This window comes from Populus euphratica, unplaced genomic scaffold (genome assembly GCF_000495115.2).
Source record: "Populus euphratica unplaced genomic scaffold, PopEup_1.0 scaffold307.1, whole genome shotgun sequence".
Taxonomy (NCBI): domain Eukaryota; kingdom Viridiplantae; phylum Streptophyta; class Magnoliopsida; order Malpighiales; family Salicaceae; genus Populus; species Populus euphratica.
In genome coordinates this window covers 90,706-102,721 of record NW_011500194.1, presented here as the reverse complement: position 1 = coordinate 102,721, position 12,016 = coordinate 90,706, and the positions used below count along the sequence as shown (strand labels likewise).

At 36.4% G+C, this 12,016-nt stretch overlaps 1 protein-coding gene across 2 annotated transcripts; it reads left to right on the top strand.

Annotated features, from left to right (window-relative positions):
• The first annotated feature begins 355 nt into the window (after positions 1-355).
• Positions 356-11,605, top strand: ABCG31 (pleiotropic drug resistance 3). Of its 2 annotated transcripts, XM_011007211.1 has the most exons (24): positions 356-917; positions 1,120-1,240; positions 1,331-1,419; positions 2,014-2,098; positions 3,126-3,288; positions 4,354-4,430; positions 4,515-4,659; positions 5,035-5,336; positions 5,406-5,687; positions 6,025-6,341; positions 6,422-6,582; positions 6,669-6,772; positions 6,858-7,014; positions 7,123-7,188; positions 7,264-7,394; positions 7,484-7,816; positions 7,913-8,203; positions 8,306-8,389; positions 8,710-8,843; positions 8,958-9,185; positions 9,751-9,922; positions 10,008-10,095; positions 10,390-10,556; positions 11,183-11,605. In XM_011007211.1, the coding sequence occupies exons 1-24, from the start codon at positions 574-576 to the stop codon at positions 11,447-11,449; spliced, it is 4,308 nt and encodes a 1,435-aa protein (XP_011005513.1). In that variant the 5' UTR covers positions 356-573; the 3' UTR covers positions 11,450-11,605. The 2 variants fall into 2 exon arrangements, with proteins under 2 accessions (XP_011005513.1, XP_011005514.1); XM_011007212.1 differs by lacking the exons at positions 356-917; positions 1,120-1,240; positions 1,331-1,419; positions 2,014-2,098 and adding an exon at positions 2,538-2,671.
• Positions 11,606-12,016: the final 411 nt, after the last annotated feature.

Genomic DNA, 12,016 nt, shown 5'->3' with positions numbered 1-12,016 from the left:
GGCAGACATAAAATTAAAAAAACCCTAACAATTGAGCCTAGCCTTTCTAAAACGCTTGACCTTTTTAATTAATTAAAAAGCTTAGACATGATTAGATTTTATTCTTTAGGTGATGCATTTTTCTTCTTCATTATTTGGTTAATTGTTTTATTAATTTATATTATACACAGAAATTCCCTTTAAATAAAATTATTAAAATGACAATTAAAAATCACATAATACTTAATTCCTCATTCGTTCTGAGTCCTTTGACTTTTCAGATGCAAAAATGAAAAAAACAACTGAAAATACCACCTTCTTCTAGATCCTAAGTTCACCTTTTACTAAGTCATTCACCTACCTGGATCCATCTTAATTTACCCAAGGTAATTAAATGTCTAGTTAATTTATTTTAACCCCTTAAATAGCCGGGAACTTCTCTTCATTCTTAACAAACCTCTACAGTTCCCTCTTTTAAGAAGACACTCTTCCCTCTTTGAAACAAACTCTAATATATAGAGGGAGAGGGAGTTCCGCATCGGAGCCGTCTTTTAATTTTCCTCTTCATACAAGTTATTAACACAAACAATAACAATGGCAGCAGCTTCCAATGGAAGCGAGTTTTTTGAGTTGGACATTGATCCAGTGAGAGAGTCGTTTTCACGGCCATCGAATGCCGTGGCGTTGGAGGAGGACGAAGATGAACTCGTTTGGGAGGCGATTTCGAGGCTACCGTCAAATAAGAGAGGGAATTTTGCCATGATGAGGAAGTCTCCTTCTGAGTACGATCGAAGTGGAGGATATGGTGAGAGAGAAGAGATGATTGACGTCAGGAGGCTTGATCGTCATAAGCGAGAACTTGTTGTTAAAAAAGCTTTGGCTACTAATGCTCAAGATAATTACAAGTTGCTTTCTGCGATCAAAGAGAGGATTGATAGGTAGGTGTTATAATTGTTTTCTTTCAAAATCAATGCTTGCGTTGCATGCATGTGATTTTCTTTTCTTTTTTAGCTGATATTTTATTAATTTACGATCGAGAAGGGAGAAAGAAAATGGTGTTTTTTAATTTTCAGATTTAGATTTTATTTTAGGTTTTCTAATCAATATTCATTTTCGCGTAAATCTCTGTTCATAATGAAGGGTTGGAATCGAAGTGCCAAAAGTCGAAGTAAGATTTGAGAACTTAAATATAAGTGCCAAGGTGCAAACTGGGTCAAGAGCTTTGCCTACTTTGATTAATGTTGCACGAGATTTGGGCGAGGTAATTAATTAATTAATCTTTGCTTCTAGTTCATGTAAATTCAGTCGTCTCGAACACTGCTTAATTGATCACTCGGTTTGCCGTGTGCAGGGTTTACTAACAAAACTGGGGCTATTTCGAGCAAAGCGTTTTCCCTTAGCAATCTTGAATGATATCAGTGGTGTTGTAAAACCTGGAAGGTAATGCATGCATATAATTACTTAGAATTGAATTTGTTCCTAATGATGGTTTCGAATCCTGTCTGAAGGAATCTCATGTACATTGAGAATTATGCCAGTTAATTTTGGTTGGTATTATGGAAGTCTTCTGGTTTAAAGCTAGAGAATCTGTTCTTGATTTTCTACTTGTCAAAGGCGACTGCACAAATAGCAAGAAGCTGGTTATCGCATCACGTTATTAAGAGTTCTGTTATAGAAGCCAATTCAATTAAAAAAATTCACTTCTTTTCCTTAGGCTTAGCAATTTTAAATGAATCATGCCATGCTGAGATCGTATTTGTGTTCTATCTCAATTGAAGAAAAAATAAGCAGATAAGTCTTTTGATTTTAGATAAAGAAGCAAGGTAAAATCCATATATATCAAGTACTTTATTGTGCTCAAGTAAATTTTTTCGATGGTTTACCTTTTATACGACTTGTAAAAAAGTTCGGTCTGTTTATGAGCTGAAACTACCCTTTTGATTGGTGCTCTGCCGGACAATTGATTAGTTTCATCTGTTGCCCTGAGATTCTTAACCAAGTGAAATAAACATGTTATGATCTGGGTTCTTCCAGGATGACTCTGCTCTTGGGACCACCAGGCTCCGGAAAATCGACCTTGCTTTTAGCTCTCGCAGGAAAACTTGCCAAGGACCTAAAGGTTGGTACTTTTTACTATCATTTCCAGCAAAACGTCACGTGAATCCTGTGCATACTTTTATTGATTTCCGGGCTTTTTCCAGAAGCTCTTTTTGTCTCAATCTCAGTTTTAGTGTCTGAATCGTTGATACTTGGATTGTTCCATGATTAGTTAAAACTAAACTTAAATTGCAAAAAAAAAAAAAGAAAAAAAAAAGAAACCGAGGGGGGTGGGAAATCTATTATTCATTGTGGTACGAGAGAGTGACACAAAAGGCAATGTGTGTGTGCTGAAAAGTCAAACTTTACTTAACTGATATCCCTTTTCAGCTAGCCTGGAAGTTTAATTGGGCTTGCTGGCCCAACAGAAAAGTGCTTGTAAAAGCAAGAACAATTAGCTTTCATCAGGAATTAACTCAATTACCCAAAGCATGTCGAGGCTGGGTTATAAAATTTATGGCCCAGACTCTCTTCGGCTGTTTTCAGTTCAACCTTCCCGCGCTGCAGTGTAGGAGACCAGACTACCATCCTCGAACGCCCTCTAATATGCTACCTGCATTTATCAGCCAACTATTGCTTTCACGAAGATTCTGTTGTAAGAAATATCGTGTTTAGAGATACCTAGGGCAACTGGAGCTTATAAGAGAGCAGATTTATCAAAAAGCTTTACCTGTTATCTGCTCAGCGTAGGACAACTTGAGTCGCCTAACTTGGCCTCTTATTTTACAGGTCAATTTATTGCTTGCTTAGCTTCGGTATTTAGTTAAACCAATTTAAAAATGATAGGGCCAACGTTTAAGCAACCTCTTCCATTCAAATGTTGGTCTCAGTGGATTAATCACTGCTTAAGGATTGATTCACTCATGCTGAAATATCCTGTAGAGAATTGGATGAGATATACTATTTAAGGAAAACAAAAACAAATATAAGACAAAGGGAAAATACTTCGTTGTCTAGAATATCCCCTTTAGTAGATTTTCTTGGTTTTTTGCTCTTGCTTAATTGCTGCTACCCCATATTAAACCTTATTCATCTTTGAATTTTTCCAGAAATCCGGTAATATTACTTACAATGGACAGAAGTTTGATGATTTTTATGTCCAAAGGACCTCTGCATATATCAGCCAAACAGATAATCACATTGCAGAGCTTACTGTACGAGAAACATTAGATTTTGCTGCTTGTTGGCAAGGAGCAAGTGAAGGCTTTGGAGGTTCATTTACTTCCATTTCTTTTTAAATCATTCTTACATTCATGTTTTGATCCAAATGGTTTTTTCTAGAGGTAAACAGGAGTTATTTTTAGCTTGAAACTGTTCCTAATCCAGTAATAATTCTTGGAATTAAATAAGTTCTTATGATCACGTAAATTACTGCTTCTTGGTCTTGTTAGCATTCGCATGTTGGTGCAACTTGAGATTGCCAATGATTAGGAATCAAGTGGGATGATCTTACCGTTTGCTATATTGCTTGATGTATCTATTTTATGTTTTGCAGATAGTACTGTTTGATTTGTTACTGCGTAGACTTTATTGTCTGAGGCCATGTTTGTTTTTATATTACAATACGTATATGCATTATAGAAAATATAATGGCATAGAAATATGAAAATTCAATCATTGTTGCCGAAAACCTGCCAGATTGTAGAATCCTCGGGTTCGTGATCACAATGCATTATGTTTTATTGCAACCTTCAGATGACGAACCTTGTTAATAGTATTTTTTATCAATTATAACCTGGGAGTCGATTATGTGATTTTGAAGATTACCAGTCTTGATCATTTGATAAGTAAATTAATTACCTCTGTACTTAGGTTTTAATATTAATTATAAATGAATGGCATAAGAAAAAATCAATTTACCAGAAATTGTTTTTCTTGAATGAATTCCAATTTGTAATTGTCTTTGGAGCCTTTTTATATTTTCTTTTCAAATATTTTTTGATTATATTAATTCATGAAAAAGATGGATGCAGTTTTTTTTTTCCCCTTCTCAACATTATGTAGCTAAGTGACAAGAGATGTGGATGATTTTTCATGAAAAAACTCGTCAACTTCTGGGTAATGCAGTCTTATACATTCAAAGCAATTCCAAATGACCATTTTCTTCTGGTTTTTCCCCTGTAACTCTTAAGTCGTTCTGTTTCCTGTTCAAAAATCAGCAAATTGGCAGTATCCTAATTAGGGGACACAATTTAGGCATAGCATGAACATTCAGAGGTTTTTGGTTTGTTTCATATTTGCTATCTATTTTCTTATTCTTTCATCGTCCACTTCTAGGCTACATGGAGGATTTAGTTCGCTTGGAGAAGGAAAGAAATGTGCGACCGAATCTAGAGGTTGATGCTTTTATGAAGGTACATCTTAATTTTTAAACTTTCTGTACAGTAGGTCATGTCTACTTCAGACTTAATTTAATCCACAACAATTTCACTGCACAGGCATCTTCAGTTGGAGGTAAAAAGCACAGTATTTCAACAGACTATGTCTTAAAAGTTCTTGGTCTTGATATATGTTCAGAGACAGTAGTCGGAAATGACATGTTAAGAGGTGTCTCAGGTGGTCAAAGGAAACGGGTTACCACTGGTCTCTCTCTCTCTCTGGATGTTGATTGACACCGTCAATTATTTTTGAAGCCATCAACTATACATCACTATCATCTGTTTTGTTTTTGGTGCATTCATTTTATGGGTTATACTGACAGATGATGAGCTGCATCATGTATTTTCGTTGTAATTTTTAATGGCATGAGAATGTCCAAATTCAAAGACAGAAAGTATAATAATCATGGAGTGCTGGTGTTTCTTAATTTTTTACCAATTATGTTGTTGTAGATATATGGACCTGTTGACTCTAAAAACACGAGAGCTTTCCATATTGTGTTTGATTGTGAACTACTAGTGCTGAAATATTTTGTGATTTTATCTATCAAATGATAATGGGTTAATATATTTTGTGCAGGAGAAATGATTGTTGGGCCAAGGAAAACCTTATTTATGGATGAAATATCCACTGGACTCGATAGCTCGACAACATACCAAATTGTGAAATGTGTAGGAAATTTTGTTCATCTAATGGAAGCTACTGTATTAATGGCCCTTCTTCAGCCTGCTCCCGAGACCTTTGATCTGTTTGATGATTTGGTGCTATTATCAGAAGGTTATGTGGTGTATCAAGGCCCTCGAGCAGAAGTTTTAGAGTTCTTTGAGTCATTAGGATTTAAATTGCCACCACGGAAAGGGGTTGCAGATTTTCTTCAAGAGGTATCATGCTGAAAACTCTAGTAGAGTTTCTGTTCACTTTGGTTCTTGTCTGACATGCTTTATTCCCAGGTGACCTCTAAAAAGGATCAAGCTCAATACTGGGCTGATCAGTCAAAACCATATGTGTTCCTTCCCTCCTCAGAAATTGCAAAAGCATTTAAAAATTCCAAGTACGGAAAATATGTCGACTCCGAGCTTTCTGTTCCATTTGACAAGTCCAAGAGTCATGTTTCAGCTTTGTCAAAAACCAAATATGCCGTATCAAGATGGGAACTATTCAAAACATGCTTCTCACGAGAAGTTTTGCTGATTAGCAGGCATCGTTTTCTTTATATTTTTAGGACATGCCAGGTATTGTTTATCTTGAGCTTAATTATGGTGTCTTTCAGCTTTTACATTGTAATTGACATATGATGTATCACAATATGCCTAAAATACAGCCCATCTACTGTTAATTGCATATGTGATTGATATTTTTAAAATTTAGATTGTAATTGGCGAATGATACAGCAGTACATTTCATTTCAAATAAGCTGCAGTCAGTTATTGCTGGCTGATTCATTCTGAGATTTTCTATTTTCACCGGAAGATATACATCCTGTTTGCCAATATGTATAGTCTGCGATGCATCTTATTTGTGTATCAAATTTTCTGTTCTTTTTTATATCTCTGCTATGTATGTTTAAAGGTCGCATTTGTTGGGTTTGTCACTTGCACATTGTTCTTGCGGACGAGATTGCATCCCACTGACGAGATGAATGGGAACCTTTACCTCTCCTGCCTGTTCTTTGGGCTGGTGCATATGATGTTTAATGGCTTCTCCGAACTATCACTTTTGATATTTCGACTACCAGTGTTTTACAAACAACGAGATAATCTCTTCCATCCTGCATGGGTGTGGTCCGTTGCTAGTTTTATTCTGCGCCTACCATACTCCATCGTTGAAGCTGTTGTATGGTCTTGTGTTGTATACTACACAGTTGGTTTTGCTCCCGGGGCTGGGAGGTAATGTCAGTTTACTTGTGTATACGATGTTTTAGTCCTCGGGTCCTTCTTTATTCATAAATTCTAAAAATGTGTTTCAGGTTTTTCCGTTTTATGCTCTTACTCTTTTCAATACACCAAATGGCACTTGGTCTCTTTCGGACAATGGGTTCAATTGCACGCGATCTGGTTGTTGCCAATACATTCGGGTCAGCTGCTCTATTGGCTATATTTTTGTTGGGTGGATTTATCATCCCAAAAGGTATTTTGATGAATTTATAATCCCAAATGCACAATCGATTTTTCAAAGTTGCTTTCGAATTTGTGAGATTTAATTTCTTGTTCCAGCAATGATTAAGCCGTGGTGGATTTGGGGCTATTGGTTGTCACCATTAACCTATGGACAGCGTGCAATTTCTGTCAATGAATTTGGTGCCGAGAGGTGGATAGAGGTCTGCTCTCTTGGATTCCAAAATCTGTTTTTTTTTCTGTTGTTTGTTACCTTTAGTACTAACATTTCCATGAAACTATATTCAGAAATCATCCTTTGGGAACAATACAGTTGGAAACAACATTCTCTATCAACACAGTTTACCTTCTAGTGATTATTGGTATTGGATTGGAGTTGGTGTTTTGTTGCTTTATACATTACTTTTCAACATCATTGTGACATGGGCCTTGACCTACCTCAATCGTAAGTTTGAAAAAAATTCTTATGCCAATTGGATACATGAGAAACTCGGTCTGCTTCTTTTTTGGTATGTAATATTAGTAATAAATACCATGTGTTGGTTGATCACAGCTCTTACAAAGGGCAGGACAGTGGCTCCAGCTGATGTAACACAAGAAAATTCTGATGGGAATGATGGTAAGTCATTTTAATGTTGCACAATGAGTTGATATATGTTCATTGCTACTAACATGCTAAAGAATCCTTGCGCAGCAAGGGCTCAGGAGTTTGAATTGAATCGATCATCATTGAATGAAGGCAGTAAAAACAAGGGAATGATTCTTCCTTTTCAACCATTGACAATGACATTCCATAATGTCAATTACTTTGTTGATATGCCCAAGGTTTGTTTGTCTGACGGGTTTCGGTTGCCTTGATTTTTGTATATACTTAGCTGATATTGCCAAAAAAAAATGTTGTTTGGAATTCATAGGAAATGAGTAAACAAGGTATAACAGAAAAGAAACTGCAACTATTGTCAAACGTGAGTGGAGTGTTCTCACCAGGTGTCCTGACTGCGTTAGTTGGGTCTAGTGGAGCAGGGAAGACCACTCTGATGGATGTATTAGCTGGAAGGAAAACTGGTGGATATATAGAAGGAGATATCAAGATATCAGGTTACCCAAAAGAGCAGCGCACATTTGCCAGAATCTCGGGATATGTTGAGCAAAATGATATACATTCTCCTCAACTTACAATTGAGGAGTCTCTCTTGTTTTCTTCTAGTCTCCGGCTCCCAAAAGAAGTTAGCCAAGAACAAAGAGTGGTGAGCAGAATAAAGCACAGATGCAAATTCACACATGCTTTTTGTTTATTTGTTTTAACTGTATTCTTGATGCTTTTTTTCCAAAATGTACTTCAGGAGTTTGTTGAAGAAGTGATGAGGTTAGTAGAGCTTGATACTCTGAGGCAAGCTTTGGTTGGTTTGCCAGGTAGTAGTGGGTTATCAACAGAGCAGAGGAAGCGATTAACAATCGCAGTGGAGCTTGTTGCAAATCCTTCCATTATTTTTATGGATGAACCCACATCCGGACTTGATGCACGAGCAGCAGCTATCGTGATGCGAACTGTTCGTAATACAGTTGATACTGGAAGAACTGTGGTTTGCACCATCCATCAACCCAGTATTGATATTTTTGAAGCATTTGATGAGGTTTGTTATGCTTTTTCTCTGCACTTAAAAAAGTTTGAGAACTGGCACTTGAAATTAGTTTCTATTTAATTTTAAATCATTTGGGATCTGATGCATGCACAGCTACTTCTCATGAAACGAGGTGGTCGGGTTATATATGGGGGGAAACTTGGAGTTCACTCGAAGATTATGATAGACTTTTTTCAGGTAACATTGCATTATTCGATGCATGTAACCTTATATTTCTGATTTATGTGCTTCTTCTGACAAGTCTCTTAGACTAGCGTGAATTCAAGGGCCATCGCTTAGCTTTCTTAATTAGAGCCAAGCTTCAATCAGTAAGGCCTTCCTGTTTTAACTTTATCATTAAACTTGATACGACATGCTCTGTTGTTTGAAGACAAAAAGGAGAAGTAATCATTACTTGGACTTCCTTGTCATCTGCACATTCTTTTTTAATTTCCTCACGTTCAAGGGAACCATGCTGATTCCGTAGTCTGCACGTTCCTTCCTTTTTTCTTGTTCAGGGAATTAAAGGAGTCCCTCCATGTCCTGATGGTTACAATCCAGCAACTTGGATGCTTGAGGTTACTACACCAACTGTTGAAGAGAGAGTTGGTGAAGATTTTGCCGAATTATACAGAAAATCTAGTCAATACAGGTATTCTGATTGAGGTCTTGTTTAACTGCAAGAAAGATCTTGCAAAATATTCTCTCGTTCATCTAACGAGAGCATTAATCTGAATGAGTGGACCGTTTTGTTTTATTGCTTCAGGGAGGTGGAAGCTTCAATTATGCATCTCAGTTCTCCTCCTGCTGGCTCAGAGCCTCTGAAGTTTGAATCGACATATGCTCGAGATGCACTGTCTCAGTTTTATATTTGCCTTTGGAAACAAAATCTTGTATACTGGAGAAGTCCACAATACAATGGCGTGAGGTTATGCTTTACTGTAATAGCTGCATTGATATTAGGATCGGTATTCTGGAATATTGGCTCAAAAAGGTAAATTCCTATCCTTATATATCACATCTGGGCGCAGTTGTCGAAATAAAGATATACATTGTTGTGATCAACAAAGTTATGTGTTATCTTATTCTTTTTATTATTTACCCTTTTTAGTTGATTAGTGGTTTGACATATTAAATGAAACGTAAGCTCGAAACTACAAAAAATATTCTTTGTAAGCAATCTCAATATGATAAAATTTAAACATATGACACATATCAGCCCATTTTAAATATTTTTTAGCATGCTTTTGGTACAAATAATTTTAGTATTTGGATACAAAACCGTAGATTATATTCTAGATAACTTGTAATTTTAGATAATTTAACCAACGGTTACTGCATTTTCTATCTCAATACCACGAGAGAATTCAAAAGGAAGCGAAGGCCGGGAAACAAAATAGAAAAAGAAAACAAAGAGGACTGTTGTGCTTTTATTTGTTTACTTGTGCATCTGCTGGCGTTTCTTATGCAAGTATTCTTCACAATCATGATGTCTCATTTCCCTTTCGTTGAAATTCTCTGAATATTGTTAAATCACTCAATCTTGACACTTTTGATAGGGACTCCACTCAAGCTTTGTCCGTGGTTATGGGAGCACTATATTCTTCATGCATGTTTCTTGGGGTCAATAATGCTTCTTCAGTACAACCAGTAGTTTCAATTGAGAGAACTGTTTTCTATAGAGAGAAAGCGGCCGGAATGTACTCTCCCTTATCCTATGCAGTAGCCCAGGTGACTGTCACTGCTGAAGAAATAACCGCTTCTTTTGGAAGGAGCAGTTGGTGAATAATTAATAATTCAATGTTCTTCTAAGCAGGGCCTTGTAGAGATACCATACATTCTGGTTCAAACAATTTTATACGGCATCATCACATATTTCATGGTTGATTTTGAGAGGACGGCAGGTGAAATTCTAAGTTTCCATTATGAGCTACTTCATTTGTATAACAATAAATAACTGCTTCCCTTTACTAATGATGACTCTGTTCTCCTTTCTTTTTCATCGAATTCGATCGATTACTCTCTATCTGATTGAATACAAGTTATGCATTCTGATTTCCATGATGTAGGATTTCAACATTTTCTCTCCTAATTATACTGCTTTGCCATGTACCTTGAGACTTTCAAATGATGTGACTATACGTCGGAAATTTATTCAGATGCAATTCATGTATGTGAACGATTCTTGTTCAATGCAGGAAAATTCTTTCTATTTTTGGTGTTCATGTTCCTCACTTTCACCTACTTTACTTTCTACGGTATGATGGCTGTTGGTCTCACACCTTCTCAACACTTGGCTGCCGTCATCTCTTCTGCATTCTACTCGCTGTGGAATCTCCTTTCGGGATTTCTTGTCCCACAACCGGTAAGTAGTGTTCAAACTTCAAATAAAACAGTGCATCAAAACACTAGCAGCCTTAACTTGCTGTTCATCTTCCAAGTTCATAATGATATTGATAACTAGGATTTTATTTTTTTTATTCATTTGGATAAAGCTCATCTCATTATAATAGTTTAACCATCTTGTCTATCTCATACACGTTTGATCCATGTGGATCCCACATCAGCCCCACATTATAGTGGAAATTGCTTTTGTGAGAATGGGGTGGTGAAGCAGTGCTAACACAGATAAATCCATAGCCATTCTTTCAGTTTTTCTTACAATAAATCAAACAGACTAATTACGTGCTATATCGAGTTTCAAAAACATATCTAGCTGTTTTTGGCTGAATTCGTTGACAGAACTAATTCAATTCTTTCCTTGATAAGATAAACAGCTTAATTTCGATTTCTTCCCCAAGACCAAATAATTTTTTGATTTTCCTAAGACCAATTGTATAACGTCTCCAAAGTGAAATGTATTGGATAGAAAGGTAAGATCGTTAAAGGGACTTGGAAATAATTTGACTTCACATACATGAGGAGAAAATCTTTCCCTTAATTTGTTTCCCGTCTAAACAACTTCTATGGTTATTGTCTGCCATGTTTCAGAGTATTCCGGGATGGTGGATCTGGTTCTACTACATCTGCCCCATTGCATGGACTCTGCGGGGTGTAATCTGTTCTCAGCTAGGTGATGTGGAAACAATAATTGTAGGACCAGGATTTGAAGGCACTGTGAAAAAGTATTTGGAGGTTACTTTTGGCTATGGTCCCAATATGATCGGAGCGTCGATAGCGGCACTCGTTGGATTTTGTCTCCTCTTCTTTATTGTCTTTGCCCTCTCCGTAAAATTCCTCAACTTTCAGAAAAGATGAGCTTAGGATTTACTTTCCCGAGATGATCGGTTCTTTTGTAGATTGCACAAGGATGCATCAAAATCAAACAGAACACCATTTATGGGACTATTTGATACGGAGACTCTCTGCTATGCCAGACCTCACCAGACTACCTGACCTGGGAATTTTGTGGTATTTTCTTAAGGATATTTTTCTTATCTCACTATAGTATGTCAAAACAGTTAAGTACAACTGTCTCCATATTTCTCGTCCTAGTTACGGGCTGGCATATAAAAGAATATATGGAAATCATTCTTCATGGTGTACAAATCTAAGTTTAGAATAACCTGCAGCAGCCGTGCCTTTTTTCCAACGTTTTTCTCTCTCCGAAAATAGTGGACCATGACATATGATACATATAGATGGCATGTAAAAAAATAGCTGTGGGATAGTGAGACATGATACTTTTGTTTGAATTTTTGTTTAAATAAAAAAATTATGGATGAATAAAAAATTAATTTTAAACAATTTTTTTTTCAATCAAAGAACTCTTGATTTTTTTTAAGATTTAATTCATGATTTATGGTGGATAAATAATAATAAGAA

Coding starts and splice junctions, on each gene's coding strand:
- ABCG31 (XM_011007211.1), top strand. CDS start 574: ATGGCAGCAGCTTCCAATGGAAGCGAGTTTTTTGAGTTGGACATTGAT. Junction 1,241..1,330: donor TTGCACGAGATTTGGGCGAG/GTAATTAATTAA, acceptor TGCCGTGTGCAG/GGTTTACTAACAAAACTGGG. Junction 6,342..6,421: donor TTTGCTCCCGGGGCTGGGAG/GTAATGTCAGTT, acceptor AATGTGTTTCAG/GTTTTTCCGTTTTATGCTCT.